Source organism: Acanthaster planci, linkage group LG09 (genome assembly GCF_054643075.1).
Source record: "Acanthaster planci isolate LZ-2023a linkage group LG09, COTS_SCS, whole genome shotgun sequence".
In the NCBI taxonomy this organism is placed as follows: Eukaryota; Metazoa; Echinodermata; class Asteroidea; order Valvatida; family Acanthasteridae; genus Acanthaster; species Acanthaster planci.
This window is the reverse complement of record NC_141785.1, coordinates 72,114-89,418: the sequence shown is the minus strand read 5'-3', so window position 1 is coordinate 89,418 and position 17,305 is coordinate 72,114. Positions and strand designations below refer to the sequence as shown.

The window sequence follows — 17,305 nt, the reverse complement described above, 5'->3', positions numbered from 1 at the left end:
CCACGCATTCAATTAACCTCGTTGCAGGTCACACATCGCAAAATGAAGAAGAGTACCACTTCTGTCCTGAGAACGATGCCAGTTTTTAGTTGAAGTCTCGTACGTACGCGTGAGTTGAGAATTCAAGATGGCAGCGGCCTTGTGAGTGACTGAATTCGAGACGGCACTTTGCAGTTTCTTTTATTTAACACACCTTTGTGTTATTAAAAAAATCATGTAATACCTCTCAAAACTATTGTTAATATTCAAAATAAATAACTGCATTTCAATTTTTCTCTGAAACTCACAAAATGAAAAAGTTATCTGGTAAATAGGCCTAGATAGGCCTTGGTCCAGTTTACGGACAACGATGTAAGTAGTTAGGATCGGGAGTGAGAGTCCGTGCCACACACTAGTGGGGCTACCCCATCCCCACTTCGTCCCATTTTCACTTTGCCCCATTGATGTTTCAAGATTTCTTCACCTTAATTCTTAGTATTTTGTCTAGGTGTATTTTCTGTGTTCATTAGTTTAATTTTAGGTTGTTATGCTCACACTTGAAGTGAGCATGTATCCACAAAATTTCCTACGCACCGAGAAAACGAGGGGAACCCTTGCCCTGTGTTCGTAGTGGATAACCCTCATGCATGCCAAACAATGGCTACAAACAAGGCTACATGCAATGTTTGACATGCACAAGGGTTTATCCTTTATGAACAAAGGGCGAGGGTCCCCCTCATTTTTTCTGTTTTCTCGGAATGATGCAATCTACATTTAGCATGTTCAAAATTCGCATCTTGACATGAACGGAAAAAAAACATTTTTAGCTCGTTATAGTTGAGCTCCGAAGACAAATGACACCGCGTTCGATTTGAATGCTTTCATATTTATTTGAACAGATAAAATCAGAGAAAACATGTTTTCCTTTGAGTTGCCCTTTCATATTACTGTATCTTTCTACAGATAAGGAACAGATTTAAAGCAGGATGGCTGTCAATGCGAGCCTCTGGCTCAAGTTTGATCCATTCCACATCGGTGCACTCCAAGTCTCACCACATCCAAAACTCTCCCTCCATGTAAGTTAACTGATTCAAAAGGGAAAACCTTTAAGGAACATGTCCCATTTTGTGAATTTTTTTAACATTTTGGGTGGGTGTTGACTGTGTTCACGGGAAAAGCTGATATTTAAATAGGGAAATGTTCTAGGAAAGAAAAAATAAATAGGAATGTGTCATAACCGAAAAGCCAAAAGTATGGGGATACCTTCAGCCGCTACCTCAGTAGCAGTGCCAAAGCCTTGAGTCCAATCCAGCAAGAGTGATTTCATATTACAGAACCCAGGTGCAATCAGGCCCAGTCTGCTTGTTTCTCAAAGTGAAATCTTTGAGTGCCAGCTCAATCTGGGAGCAGATCCTCACTGACCTTGTATTAGAGCCAATTGTTGATCACCTTTTGGCTCTCCTTGCTGAGATTCAGAAAGAATGCAGTGTTAAAACATGGTCCCCAGGTAAATTTACTGATTTCCATATATTCTTTATTATGAATGTACAGTGTAGTTTGAATTTCAACTACCAATCCCTTGGCTCACAAAATTTAGTGCCCGATGGCAGAATACAAGACCGGTGCAGTACTTCCCATATAAGCACCAGCTTTGCAGTTGTCAGCCTCTTTTCCATTATATTGGATGAATTTATAAATGATATCTGTTTGAACAGGCTGTCACACAAGATGACCGATAACATCAACACTGGATATTCATGGTTGCTGCTAAAGTAGCTTATTTTGAGCTATTAACTTGTTGGGGGTTTACACATAAAATACTTGACTACTAGATTTAAACTGTATGGTCTTAGGCTGCACAAGCAGGCATCTAAGCATTTTAAACCTTCTTTATGCAATAACAAGTTGAAAGAACACTGTGTGTGACTTTCTGGCTTCTTGCCTGAGTCTTGGTTTATTTAGCTTCTTCATTGCTTCCCTTTACAACTTAATCTTCAACATTTTCTGTTGAACTGTCAATTTGCATGAGTATTCATTAAATACCTCAGATAGTTTTCCCACTGTCAAGAGCCCGTCACTTTGATGTGCAGTGTGTACATGTACTTTGCATTCTCAGTATCCATGGACGTAAGAAGATCTTAGTGCAGTGTGCTGGAGGCATGTACCAAAATTATGACAAGAGGGGTGTTTTACAAAACTGTTGGTAGAAATGATGAACAAGGGGAAATAATTATCAATGGAAATACAAGTGTAGTTGAGCAGTTTTCAACAAGTGCATATACGTTTAAAAGCAGCTTGGGGCCAGCTGCCAGTATGGGCATCGACACGGTCTATCATGACTCCAGGCCACTATTCAATGTTCAGCATCTAACCACTCTGTTACTGCTTAATTCGCTCAGCACACTTGATCACTTGAGGCATCCTTGATCATAATTTTTCAGAACAGATGATTATTGTTTTTATTGCTTTAATGTTGAAGTTGGAAACCTCTATCCTCTTTCTAGTACTTGCGAAAGATAGCAGTGTATGCAAAGACTAAAGGCAAGGCAGGATTTCCTCAGCTGAGCTACCCAGTATGGAGACACATTGCAGTGAACAAACTCAACATATCTGATGACCTTGCATGGATGTAAGTGCTCAAATGGGTGGTTTGTGTAAGTGTTCGTACCTGATGTCAGTTTAGCATTAGATTTGTTTCTTGCAGTGATTGGAGTAATAACAAATCAGTCGGTTCTTTTCATTCAACAACTGACTTCCTATCAACTGCCAGAGGTGAAGATGAGGGGTCTAATCATCAGTGAGGGTGATAACCACTTTTGTGTTGAAGAACATGTAAACACAATAAGGCCATATGTATACCTAGGCACAGCAGATATGTTCGGCCACCACCCGTGCCCTGTGTTAATCTTCCATTGGGTTTGTACCCACATGCATAAAGTCTGAAAAATCTATGGAGGCGGAGCTTACATTGAACTTGAATGTGGCTGCTGCGCACGGCCTGTTACAACTAAATGGTGCTCCATGAGTTAGTTGAAGTATTGAAAAGATGAGGTTACTGTAAGAAATATGGCACAAAATGTGTGATCCTAAACATGCAACTGGATTGTCTCGAGTTGTCTGTAAATTGTAAGCTTGTGATTTCTAGCAGTCATTTATTCCTAACACCAAATAAGCAAAAGAGTTTGTCTTAACGTTGTTCATTTTTTCTCACATGCAAGGTTCTTTGAGGGTTATGACCTCCTGTGCGAGTGTCCTGCAGAGACAAGACTGAAACTGGCTGAGAAGCTTCAAGGTTGCAAAACACCACAAGAAAAAGGTAACCATCTTAACAGCAATAGACGTTGAATCAAGTCAAGCTGAATCATGCTTGGTAGACATATATTTGCACAGCTTTGTGGCCCAGTGGTCACTGTATCCAAACAAATTCAGCTGAACATCAAACTTTTCAGACTTTCAGATGATAAAATATTTCAATATTTGAGCCTTGTCATCCTTGAGCTGTACATTCCCTACCCCCCCTCCCCCGAACTAATCGCCAGCAACATTTGCCTCAAACTTTTATCTGGTAAGCTTGAAAACGTCAAGGAATGCCAAGCAAGGAGACTCTGTGTGAAATTTGGTTGGCTTTTGTTGCCCTTTACAGTTGGTTTCCATGCCAAGTGAGGACATCTACTGAGTCTGAACATTCAGTTTGGTCCATTAAGGTCTGGTCAGGATGTAGTGAATTAACAGTTTCTCTTCCAATCCTGATGCCGATAAATGCAAATGCAGGTTTTTGAAAGGGATTTTGATTGGTGGCCTCCTGAAAAAATACATCCTTAAATTTTTTCTGACAATGTCTTTCTTTTACTGCAGACATGCAAAGGATTAGAAAGAAAAACCAGTGGCGGACAGTTTGGGAGTGGGGGGGGTGGTACAGTTGGACCCTCCCAACCCATGGGAAGACATTTTATATCTTTCTTGTATGTCAGTAAGCCCAGTATATTAGTTGAATTTTAATCCTGTTTTAACACTGTTGCGGTTTTCCTATCTCTTCTCTTTTGTTTTTGTAGAGTTTATCAAGAACCAGGCATCAGTGGATACCTTGGAGTTCCTGATTTATTTGTTCCTTCAGCAGGTCCACAAGATATCGCTGCGTTCTTCCCTGGTGTCCGGGGAAGAGTATCCTTCAATATGACATAGAAAGTGACCTTGGCCTGGTCAAAACTTGCTGGATGACACACCTGAGGGATTCTTGCCAATCTTTGAAGAAGTATTTGTGTTCTTATGATTGGTGTTATCATTATCAGGCTTCGTATGTCTTTTTCAGAATCACTTAATGACACTGGTGGAAACCAATGGGTGCCGCTTCGGCACACTGTGTCTTTACATGGAGGGGCCTTTTTTAGGCAAATTACATTATTTCTACTGCAGTTTGCAACTAGCTGTGTCCAGATTGTGATTGACCATTTACAAGTGAATCTGAAGAGAACCTCATCAACTGTTTGTTTCTGTGTATCTGTAAACAGACCATGGAGGGCAGTAGGTTGAAATGGTTGACCCTCTTTCAGCTGATAGAATCTACATGTACTAAAGTGAACGGTAGTAAATATGCCACACGCACTGTTATCTGTATAAAAGGCATTAGCGTGGGAACCAGCGAGTGAACCAACACACGAATGTATAATCCATTCATTTACACACTGCCTGATTCAAATGATGCCATGCTTCAGTAGTCTATATCCCTCTTAAACAGAAGCACCCCTCGTTGGTCAAAAAAGAGTCATGTATGGGGAGTGTTCAGTGAAGTGTAGTGGTTCGGTCCCTGGCCAATTGCTTGGGAGGTGGCCAGGCAAAACAGAAAGATCAGCAGACAAAAGAGTTGGGTGCTTAAAAATGGGCTGGATTCCTTTTATTTCGCCGTCACTAAATAATGAAAACTGCTTGGACAATATGTGTAAGATGCTACAATCTATGTGATTCCTAGGGGAGCCATCACCATGTCTATCCACCCAGTTGTCTAACACAGCACTCTTGAAAATACCTCGGAAGCCTGCCAAACTTCTTCTGTCCCGCCAAAAAGTATAATATTGTAGGCCACTTCCGGCCGACAGGTGTGAAATCTAGAAAATAAATGTACATTCTAAATGTGCAGGAGGGCCCAATCACACCTTGAAGATGTGCTCAAGGTTCAAAGGTCACATAAATCGCTAATTTAATTAGGGAATTCCCTGATCCCTACATAAGCACCATCTTGTTCAAAGCGACACATGTCCGTGAATTGGCTAATGTAGTTACCACCAAAGGAACCACCGTTGCTTGGAAACTTGCACCCTCTCTCTGTCCCACTCCGGGCAGACATGATATGCAACATGATGGACCTTACATTAGACTTACAGATGGCCCATGCGTCCACGCTCCCCAGATGTAGACAGCAGAGGTGGAACCATTAATTCCAAGGTAGTTGAGTTCGCTTATACTCATCGGGAACAGTGCATTGTAGTTAATCGACCTACATATATACATATACAATATATTTTTGAACCATATACTCTAGTATTGTCCACTTCACATCAGCAACTTACCCACCTTAACTGTCACCACATCCAAAATTTTGCCTAAAGTTGGCCTAAGGTGTTTTATCAGGTGAGGGTTAAAAAAAAGCCCATCACAGTTGATAAATAGAAGGTACTTCTGTGATTTTTTTTCTCTGCAGAGTTTGGACGAAAACACCCACATGACCTTTCTACAGACTCACCTCAGTGACATGCTGTCACTCTTAGTAGAAGCTGGTAAGGGGGCGTACATTCGGGATTGTTTCCACTCCTTATGTTTATAACATAGCCTGCGAAATCCAATTAAATTTCACAAAACTTACAAGGTTACGGACTGAAAAAAGAATAAACTTCATTTGAAATGGTTTGAATCCTTAAATCTGATCTCCGTCTCAGTAGCCCTTTGTGCGGAGAATTCTCGTAAATGTGCACAAATTCAGCTCTTGATGGTTACCAAGGGCACGATCTGTAGACAATTGACCCTTTTGTCCTGTGTAATATAATGGCAGTTGGGCCCCACAGTGTAGTCTAGTACAGGTCAAAGGAGGAGTACATGTAATGCTCTGCTGAAGGGTGCTAACTATCAACCTGATTGCTGACACAGATCCCTATGCTGGTTCAGCCACCGATGTCCTTATGTCTCTGCAGTCAGTACAAGCCATGAGCTTCATATTGGAAGGATCTGCAGATGGCAACAGGTTTGTGTCAGTTACAGTCCTTGTAATATGAAATACATTCATTCTAAAATAATGAATAATTGAACAATTGGAAAAAATGGAGGTGTTTACATCTGCATCTTTCTGCTTTAAGAGCATTGTGCACTTACCCAAAGTACCATTTCGCCTTACAACATCTACCGAAAAATTTGGCCTAACTCACCACAGTTTGCTTGGAAAAACCTAACTTAAAACTTCATTAAAGGGGTAGGTGTTGTACATCGTTGAATTTTGTCCGTGTCTTTATTTGTGTTTTATTCGTTCCTAGGACAGTCAAACCTATTCATGAGTTAGCCAAGACACAGGGCATTCAACTTAAAAGTGGCTATTCAAAGGTATGTCAAAGCCATGGTCTTACTGTTTGGTAAAAGTTATTGTCCTGAAAGCAATCACAAGATTAGTTTATGGGAAAAATTGAATCCATGGAAACATTCCCATTGATGGAAAAATTTATGTTTAAAATCAGTTGTACTTGTATGTCCGATATAATTACACAACAGAAAAAAATCTCTTCAGAATGGAAGTCTCTGTCAGCTTCGAGGTTGGCTGGAAGTAGAGGCTGGGTTACACAATTGTTTATCGATATATGATATGATGAGAGAGTTGCCAGAACAGTATGATTGAATAAACTTACAAGCTCTAAAAGACCAAATTTATGGACAACACATCTTGCCGTTGCAAACAGATATTAGAAATTGAAATATAAATCTTTACATTTAAAAGTTGAAAACGAAAAAATAGTTTTTTTAAGTAGCAATTTTGTGGAGTTGGAAAGCTCAGAAAGTTCAAAGCTAGTGCGCATGCACAACACAAAGAGGTACATGTCAAACAGGTGCTTTAACTGCTGCAATGTAAGTCTGACGTGATACATATTGTGGTGCATGTTGCATTGTGATCCCAACATGTGATTTGCATCATTACAGGAAGTATTAGTGTAGTCCACCACCCCTCGGTCAGTACCTACTGTTGTTGATTTGTTGTGGATGTGTACTGCATATTGGTTGGGTAATTTTGCATAGGTAACCGTTTGTCAACGTGTTCAATTTGATTTGCTGTGGCATCTCTAGATCACACTGGCCTTTACCTGTCGCACGTTTGAGTCTTGGATCCGAACTAGTCTGGTGGCCAATCCATATGGTGTAGCTGCATGTATCTCGGCTGGGCACAGACTCTCCTGGCCTACTGCAGGTGAGATAATGTGCAGATGTCTTTTCTTTTGGAATGCACTGTCAGAGTAAATGTATCATGAAGTTTGCATGTACACTTACGTTCTTAATAGATGAAATCAAACTGTGCTAGACCAATTTTGCGTTCTTAACAGAGACATCCAACCATGCACTTATCTTTGAAGCAGTCCTCTGGCACATTTAGTTGAGAACATTTGTCAATTCCTGTTGGCTAATTTTAATCAGACATTTACTAGACAGTGGCCCTTGACCTAGTTTACTTGACTGTTTGTGTTAGCCTGGTTATTAATAGTGGCAATATTGCAGTGTGAAGTAAGGAACTCGGAGTGAGAGGTTTCTGGTCATGACTGACTTCAGATTGGTGTGGGATCGTACAGACTATTATGTGTGATTAAGTTGATGGTACACACTGAATCAACTACTGATCAGCCATTGGTGGGTTTATCCATCAGTGTCACTTGTTTTGACCGATCATTTTCTTTGTATTGATATCAGGCGGTGATGGAGATGCAGTGAAGAGAGGCCGCATGGCTACCAATGCTCAGAAAGCGCCATCAAAGTAAGAAACAATGGTGCAGATTTAGGGAATAACAACTTGTATATGCTGACCAACACTTCACAACTGTACTTACTGTTGCAAAGAATCAGATGGTTTATAAATTGAATTGAATCCCTGTGTATCAATTTTATGTTCAGTCATGACAATATTGTTCTTTCAGAAACAAATTGGTGATATTATCACAGATCTGCAAACAGACCCTAGCAAAGGTTAGTTTTGATAGAAATATCTAATTTGAAATCAAATAGTCTCTACGCAGAGAAAGAGTCCAAAGATATTAAATTGGAAATATTTCCATTCAAATGTTTTCATCTTGAGTGTGGGATCTCCCAGAGATATAGATTTTATTTTGCAGGTTACTTTGAATGTGTAAATGGTCACTCCATATTTAGTGGGACAAAACTTGTGACAAGAATCCCTGTGAAGGGAATACATGTATTGTAATCATGAATCCAGTCCCTGAAGTATCAATACTACAGACCTGCCCATGGAATATTAAAACAATGGTCCCAGCCCATGAAATATTAAAACTATGGTCCCAGTCCATGGAATATTAAAACTATGGTCCCAGCCCATGAAATATTAAAACTATGGACCTAGCCCATGAAATATTAAAACTATGGACCCAGCCCATGGAATGGGGATTGACAAGGGAATCAGGCTCATGTGTGACTCAGGTAAGTTGACTTGAGTAAATAAATAGGAATACCAGTTGGTTGGCCTTGAACTCAGTGTCAATGGAAAAATGCATGCTGTAGTCAGGACTTGGTCACGTGTGTGTCGGTTTCTAACACTGCATTTGAGCTATGGCTTTATTGAGTTGGGACTGTTTGCTGATCTGGTTTGTTTTGGTACTGTTAATCTAGGAAGACAATTTCACATCGCAGATTCATGTCTTTAAATTTGTCCCTCTTCGTTTTACAGAGCTCCTCTACTCTTGTCAATGCTCGGGTCAAAGTTCACAGATGTCACCATTCCTTTATCTACCTATTGTCACCCCTCAAGTAAGTACAAAGGGACGCAATGCAAATAATGAATGTTTATTGTTGTTGTGGTAAGAATATTTCATGAGATGGATGGAATGTTCCATTCCATAGGGAAAAGTAAAGTAGGCAGAACGTTCCTCTTTCACTGAATTAAACCGTTCATTCCAATCCTTGAATGTGATATATTCATTACTCTTTTTGCATTCCCTAAATAGATAATTGCATTACCTGAATGAATCCCTGTCTTAATAAATCCTTGTACCACCTATGAATTTTAATATGTCTTGTGACCAAGCAATGGAACTTCCATTTACTGTTAGAATGGACCAAGCAGTGCATTGGATGATTAATTCAGTGACATATCAACAATCCATCAATTGAATTGAATTTGTTCAGGTATTGTGTTATCCCATATTTTCCACCGAGGATTACTGTGATGTAACGGTATTTTCATCATTTCAGCTGTTAGATTGACATTGAGGAATTGTGTTCACATGCAATCTGACTACATGTCTGCAAAGTTATTACCCAGACTTGAAAGAGGAAGGGGCATGATGCGTTCCTTTTAATAACTTGACTAATGAGTTCATGGATATTGAAATCAATTTCTGTACATCCTGCTAGGTTTGTGAGCATAGAAAAATGCCGCCACTCCACCATTGTGCTTGGTGCCGTGGATACCACAGTACATCTGAGTGGATGTGAGGATACCAAAGTCATCACAGCTTGCCGAAGGTGTAGCGTAAGGTGAGTTCAATTGTAATCTGACTGTTGAACAGGGATGAGGGTTGGGTTTAAAGATGGGAATTCTGAATGTGGATTGCATCATTCTAAGAAAACAGAGAAAATGAGGGGAACCCTCGCCCAGTGTTGGTGGTGGATAAACCCTTGTGCATGCCAAACATTGTTACAGTTGATCTCAGAAGACCAATGAAATTGCATTCAATTTGGATGCTTCCATATTTATTTGAACAGATAAAATCAGAGAAAATGTGTTTTCCTTAGAGATGCTCTTAAATTTTTCTCTCAGGTAGGTGAATTAGCATTATTCAGGCAGAATGACCAACCACAACAAATTTCATTTGATAAAATGTCATGCCAGGAAAAACTGCCATAGGTCACAGCGGTTTTTGTAGAGTTTTATAGAATTGACAGTACTGACTAGAAATCTTACAGAAAGTTGGATTTCATTAAAAATAAGTTGGATATAAAACTGAATATTTATCAGCTGTGATTGGAACATCAGATGGCATGGTTTCATAAATCAGCAACGATCCATTGGTGGAACTCACTGCCTGTGCTTGATGACTTAAACGCAACTCTTTTTATTATTTTGTATTTTAATAGTTTCATGAGATTTTAAAAAATATGTTATGCGTTAGTTTTTATATATTTTTGCCCGCCACCGGCAGCAAACACTGCTACTGCAAATGGGTCTACAGCATCACATGTAAAATTACAGTGCAAACAACCTGTCTCTGATTTCCATCTCCAGTGGTTCGACTCTCTGCACCCTTCATCTACTGACACCCACGAGGCCACTCCTACTGGGTGGGAATGACTCTATTACCCTTGCTCCATACCACACCCACTATCCCATGCTGCAGCAGCATATGGCCCAGGTGGGGCTTAGTGAGCACCCCAATGATTGGGATCAACCCCTTTGCATTGGTGAGTGAAACATCACTTTTGGGCTTGGGTGGTGTACATGACACAGATGCATAACCTATTCTGTGTTCCGCTCAGGCTGCTGAGATGCTAAATTTACCTTCATGCAAACTTGATGTACAGTAAAGATGGAGCATGCACACTGTGCGTGAAACCAGACATTTTGACCCTTTTTGCACCATGGTGTAAACATGACCTGGCTGTCTGTAGTACAGGCATGGCTGATGGCTTAAAGTGTCAAGCTTGCCTCAACACACCCCAGGGTGATGTCTAAAGATGCTAATCCCCCTTTGTTTTGTACACACACATACAGTCCAAGAAGTCTGTGAAAGTAGACCCTGTGTTGAACTTGGCTGCTGTACACTTCCTGTTGTGGTAGTAAATATTGTTATGAGGCGCGCCCCAGGGAGTTTTGAAAAATGACTCTTGCATATAAGTATTTGTGGCGTTTGGCTGGCTATCACAAGTTGACTACCATATCTTGCCTTTTTTGAACTGAAATTTTCTGCCCAAAATAATACTAATAAAAATAATAAAAATAGTACTCTTCGCAAGTGGTTAAGAAGACAGTTAACAAGTACTGGAATTTTCCACATTTTTAAATCAAGTATTTCTGCAGCAGAGTGGTTTGCAATCATTTTTTGATGAACCTCTTTACGTACTCCATCTTGAAATTAAGGAGAGATTTAATTGGCCGGGAGAACTGTACTGGATGGGTGCCTAAACACACAGTGACCAACACTGGACGCAGATATGCCACTTCTAATTTACAACGTTGCACTTGCTGTGCATTGATGTATTTCACATGAGTTTAGGGTAGCCCATGGCTCAGAATTTAGTGCGGTACTTGGAATACCGTGGACCTTGCAGTATGGTATAGCACAACTCTGTTGTTGCCATGGATTGACCAATCAGGACCTACAATACACATTTTCTTGAAGATAATAATTTTTAAATTCACGATAGCTTTTACTGTTTTTAAACTGTTTTCCTCAATCTTAGCTTAAGCCTATGAGTTACCTTTTGTGCCAAGTATGAACTGGCCTAAACTGGTGCGGATAACTGTATACATCATCATTGAAAATGTTTAAATGTCACTGAAAGTCTCTCAATATATTTCATGAATAACCAAAAGTCAATCGAAAAAGTGAAAAAGGTTACATTATTGTGGTATATCATTCCAGTATTATAAGTCTTATTCCACAGTTGGAACACTTGAGCAATCATGAATCAAGATAAAGCAACCAGAAAGTAGCTCAGTGAGAAACTTCAGAGAGATCTATGCATAATTCTAGTTACAAGTACAAATTTTGTGGAACCTGGTTGCTTAGAGAACAGTTGTATGTTTTGAAAATCTCATGATACTTAGGACCTGACCATCAAGAAGACAGCCCAGTGTATGAGTTGATGAAACCCAAAGACTTCTTCACTTTTGTGGTTCCCTTTGAGATGCAAGGAGAGACAACAGTAAGTTTTTGAATTGGAATATTAACCATAACTTCCTTACTTGGGTTAGAAGACTTTGGTTAATTAGCCACTTGCTGCTGGGTGGAATTTGAAGTTGCATGACGTAAAACTGGGAGATTTTCAATACTTTCCGTTTTTAAAATTCTTCAAAAAATCATAGCTTCATTTTCTGTATGTTTATACCCACACTGATAACTGTTTGGTGACTACTCTAATCTGACTGACAACATCTATTGATGCCCGAGTGATTCAGCCAGGCCTGCCGCTTTGTAAAAAGGGGCCCAGATTGTGCAGTGTTATGTAACTTTCCTTTGGCACAATGCACTACAGGCGTCTTTTCAATAGGGGCCAGATTACCGTGCAGCGGTATTATATCCCTCATCACTGGAGCGCTTTTGTCCCTGGTGGTAATCCGCTTGTGCTGAATGCCACAAACTGGTATAATCTCTCAAAATTTCGATGGATTTCCTCCGCTACTGACAATTGAAAAAATGTTGGCAATTCCCAGCAGCTCGGTCTTTTGTTCCAAGTACTGTCTTTTGTTACAAGGCCCAGCTCTTTTGTCCAGTTTCGGGCTTCCCGGTTTCATGTATTAAGCCTATGTGCCTGAAACCGGGCTCCCCGGCATCAAGTGGTTAAGATTAAAGTTTTCACAAGCCCATATATATATGTGTCCACAAAATTTCTTACCAATTAATCCGTCATTTTAGAGTTCTTGAATTTAACCAGTTTCCTAGACATTACATGTTTGAATTTAAACTTGATCTGTGTGTCACGCATAAGTGCAAGAAAAGAAACACAGTGGACTCTAGTTATGAAGAGTACTCTTATCACAAAGTCCTGTTATGAGGAGCAAATTCTGAAGTCCCAAGGCTCCTGAATTCTTTCGGTTTGCTTCTGGTTATAACAAGGTAACTTTGGTAGTCCCAGCAACCTTGTTATAACAAACATTGACTGAAAGATTAAACAGTGCTTCAAAAGACAAGTTGTGGTCATTGGAAAAAGATAAAGACAAGACTATAGAATGAACGTGAATCATGCCATGTGTCCGTTGTCAATGTTTCTGGTACAGGAGATACCAGGAGGGTTGCCAGCAAGATTTGAGAGGACTTTGACTGAAAGGAACCGACAGATCCAGGGTTGGCTGCAGATGGTAAAGGAGGCGGGCTTGCCCACGGCCAAACGCAAACAGTTTCAGACCTTGGTAGAGAGCAGATTTCAGGTGACAAAGGAGATTAGTTTGTTCCCAGAATGCCTCGACATTCATTCAACAAGGCTTGCTCTCAAAATTAAATCTTAAGCCGTGCTTACGTTGGATTTAAGTGGTGTTTGCCTTGGACTTTTTTGGTAAAACTTACAGAGACTGTTTTGCAGATAGACAAAAATTTAATTCAATGTGGAAAGGTGGTAAACTGTCATAATTGTCTAAGTATCAGATGTCAGTTGCTAGTTTTATCTTCGGCAGCAGAAGTTTTATAGGGCCATTAGGGTCAGGGAAGAATTACACTGTCAGATTTACATAACGGGAAAAGTCCCTTGTGGATGGCCATTGTAATGTAAAACTAACATTTTGATTTTGATTATGAGAATGGATCAGGGCATACCTGTATGACCTCTGTTGTTTCCCATGCATGTGCCCAGACGGTACTGAACCTACATGTAGGTACATTGGAGATCCAAAAAATAAAGAAAATTTGCAAAAATTTGTGCTTTCCCTGAAGCTACATCCAGTGTCAGATAATAAGGTCAATCGGAGAGCATCCTTGTAAGATTCTGAGAAGATGTGCCACTGCAGGTTTTAAGTGACCAATGGCTTTTCCAAAGATTGTGTGTAATCCACGTGCAGACACCCAGAATAATAACTGTGATGGAATGTTGACAAGCACTCGTGGTAACCTTTTACAATTTTCAGTCCAAGGGGAAATGCATTTTTTGACTGAAAAACTGCAATTCCTTTTTGTCTGGTGGGTGCCTGGCAGAGAGAAGTAATTAAACCGTCTGTTGTATTAACAGCTGTGTAAAAAATGATCACATGCCCTTCTGCACTCAACAAATGTATACATATATACTAAACCTTGTGGTTATCAAAATAAAGTATTAGTTGTCATGGTTACTGTGGACATTTCATGACATCGTTTCATTGTAAACCACAAGTGTGGAACACCTATCTTTTATTTCATATCTTTATATTTTTCAGGGTTAAATGCTTGTTTACTTGTAGGGGAAAGGATTATGAAGCATTTAGCCCCCCAAAAAAGAAGCATTTAGCAAAAAAAAAGTAAATAAAATAGGGAAAAACTTAGTCTCATGCTCAGTCATCATGTTTTGTCTTCTTAATTTGTTCTTGTTTTTGTTAGGTTTGGTTGGAAGAAAGTGGACACAAGAGGGAGCTAGACAGCCTCGTACCAGCACATGCGTCACTTGCCAAGTGAATCTGTCACCTGTGGAATGTCATCTTTGTCAAACAGCTAATGTCGACCGCTGAAGTCAGTCAACTCCAAACTAAGTAGCTTGGGATACAGTCTTGGGGAATGAGGTGAAAATCTTAGTGCTGTGACTGTGTGTTACTTTCAGTAAACAAATCATGGCAAGAGAGAACTGTTTGAGTTGTCTGTAAACCAGAATTTGGGTGAAATACAAAGCACTTGGATGAGCATCACACAAGCTCTGGGGATGCCATCAATCATGGTATTTAGTTGTAGTTACTTTCAATACAGTAACATGGTAATTGAAACTACTCAGCTGATAAACTTAATACGCAAGTTTGGTTCGGTGCACATTGGGAAATGAGTGTTGATTTGCTGTTACTGTACACTTTGTTTTAGTTGGCTCTTTCTTCCATTTGTAAGCCATCATTTGCTAAAAGCTAAAGGATGCAGATGTGCACATTGTTGTAGTAATGTAACGTACGTCAAAATGCCAGTTTTGTTTATGGAACTCAATACGGACGTTTCACAAAAGTGCGCCTTCAAGAGTTTGCAATGCATTGACCAATCACAGTGCGCGAAATCTGTCGACCCAATGTGCGTTTGGAAAGGGTCGACAGATTTCATGCACTGTGATGGGTCAACGCGGTGCAAACTCAGGGAGGTGCACTACATGTATTGTGAATCACCCATATTATCAAATGTAGATACTTTTCGGATTCTTTGTATGTTTATGTAGTGTTTTTGCTATTTATTGTTATCTTATTATGGAAGCAAAATTTGCCAAAAGCAGTTTTGATAATGCATCCCCCAAGTATGGAAGGACCTATTACTGATGTTTAATACAGAAAAAATTTAAATGTGTAGAAACTCCCCTTGAACGAAGCTCTATTTCATTGAGCCATTCAGCAGACAAATGCAGATTACCAGCCAAAATGCATCTTTTCTTTTTAGTGTACAACTGGTTCCCGGCTGGTGTTGTTCATATTGCCCAGCAATATTTTGCGGTTCTATCTTCACCTTTCACCTCTGTGGCCCAGGGTTCAAATCCCACCCAGGCCAACATAGGGATTCGCTTTTCAGTCCCTGCTTGGGTTTTCTCTCTCTGGTGTTCAGTGTTTTCCTCCCACCTCTAAAACTGATCATTTCTTCATGTCTTCACCCCCATTGCTCCAAAGAGAAGGTTAAAAACTGATAGGACCCTATTCTGCTTGAATACAGATATAAATGTATGAAATCAAGTAAGTATTCACAAGAATCGCCAAAATACATAAATACGTATTCATTTAAAGGAGGAAAATTGCATCTAAAATGGATTCTTTATGCTTGAAATTTGATTTCAAAAGTATTTATTTTATTTATAAACTCCCCCTAACGATATTTATAACTCAACATATCATAGTGTTGTGGAAGTTTTTCACACCTGAACTCTGTCATGTTAAATTTTTCAGCATGTAGCTGTTTGGAATATTTCACAGATTTGTTTGTAATAAATATGGAATGTGCCATGTAAAGCTTTCAATTGCTAATTGTTTTTATTTGTATTGTTTTCCAGTAAAAAGCAAATTTTCAGAGATCTAGGGTGTTTTCTTTGCCACATATTTTCAGTTCAGATTCTATACTTTATGATGATATCGATTGTGAGGAATTAAAATTAAAACAAAAATGTTAAAAAGAAGTTGATTAGTTATAATGCGTAGGATAGGCCTGTGCAATTGAAAACAAAAAGATGAAAAAGAGGATGGGACCAGCATATCTGTCTACAAATGCGTAGACGTGCTGGAGTTTCCAACTAAAGTTAACCTTGCTGTTCATTTTGTTTTGCAAGAATGCAAAAATGAATATATTTGAATGATGATTGAGCTTTAGTTGGTTTGGTTTTCTTTGGTCAACATTGATTGACATGTTTCCCTGCCTTTTGAAGTTTTGACCCTTTTCGATTTTGAATTGTCGTCACACTGAACAGATAAAAATTAGGTAATGAATACCTTCCATCCGCTGGTTGATCCAGGGGACCAACAAGGGCCTCCTTCCCTCCCCATCAATTTTTTGGTTGTTGAAAAAAATGAGAGAATTTCACACCCTCCTATAAAACATTTGCTCTGTATCCACACTTGCTTCACTTAGTCTTGGCCACTGGCCGCACTCTACAGATAAGAGCCAGGAAATGTAGCGAAAGGGACAGCTCCCCTCCCTATAGCCACCAAAATATCTAGCGACGCCTGGAGGGTGTTGCAAAACCCTCTTTGAAATCCCCGTCAATGCTTGCTCACACACCAAGGGTTTGGATTCAGTGACAATTCTGCAGCTTTTGTTTTAGTGTTAATTTATTCACATGAATTGGTGCAGATGGTTGTGCAGATTGGAAAATTACAATGAAGTCAATTCAAAGCCAACTTAATGAGCCCTAAAAGAAGTGGTGCCACCTGCAGTGATGCAGTGGGATATAGGGGGGACAAGTTTTTTCTAAGTTAAAGTATTGGAAGTTGTGACACTTAAATGCAACTGCCATGGATTGAGAATTTTGATGAAAGAAGTTGGTGTCTTTTTGTTTATTTTTTTCAATCCAAGTTCTTCCCCTTGACCCAAAATGTACGCCATTCACTTGGTTGGAGTTTGTTCCATTGATTACACTCACTGTCTGGGTATGGGGGCAACCCGGCCTCCATTTACTTTGTACAGAAATTTGCATGTTTTCCTCATTGTTTGCTACAACATAGAAATGAAATTCGGGGATAGTGAGGGAGATACGTTCAAAGCGCGTCCACAGTGAAATTTCAGGC

General features: G+C 39.7%; 1 protein-coding gene across 3 annotated transcripts; it reads left to right on the top strand.

The window, feature by feature from the left end:
• The first annotated feature begins 27 nt into the window (after positions 1–27).
• Positions 28–16,037, top strand: tbccd1 (TBCC domain containing 1). Of its 3 annotated transcripts, none has more exons than XM_022240623.2 (18): positions 28–141; positions 943–1,055; positions 2,484–2,608; positions 3,198–3,295; positions 4,032–4,140; positions 5,358–5,418; positions 5,675–5,750; positions 6,118–6,211; positions 6,498–6,564; positions 7,297–7,417; positions 7,912–7,975; positions 8,136–8,184; positions 8,900–8,979; positions 9,586–9,708; positions 10,457–10,632; positions 11,999–12,096; positions 13,169–13,318; positions 14,454–16,037. In XM_022240623.2, the coding sequence occupies exons 2-18, from the start codon at positions 966–968 to the stop codon at positions 14,526–14,528; spliced, it is 1,656 nt and encodes a 551-aa protein (XP_022096315.2). In that variant the 5' UTR covers positions 28–141; positions 943–965; the 3' UTR covers positions 14,529–16,037. The 3 variants fall into 3 exon arrangements, with proteins under 3 accessions (XP_022096315.2, XP_022096314.2, XP_022096313.2); XM_022240622.2 differs by having other exon boundaries at positions 108–216; XM_022240621.2 differs by having other exon boundaries at positions 135–351.
• The last annotated feature ends 1,268 nt before the right edge of the window (positions 16,038–17,305 follow it).

Bases quoted from the DNA above. Each gene is read 5' to 3' on its own strand.
- tbccd1 (XM_022240623.2), top strand. From the start codon at position 966: ATGGCTGTCAATGCGAGCCTCTGGCTCAAGTTTGATCCATTCCACATC. The intron at 1,056-2,483 runs GTAAGTTAACTG...TCCTCTTTCTAG, and splicing joins ATCCAAAACTCTCCCTCCAT to TACTTGCGAAAGATAGCAGT. The intron at 6,212-6,497 runs GTTTGTGTCAGT...ATTCGTTCCTAG, and splicing joins GGATCTGCAGATGGCAACAG to GACAGTCAAACCTATTCATG.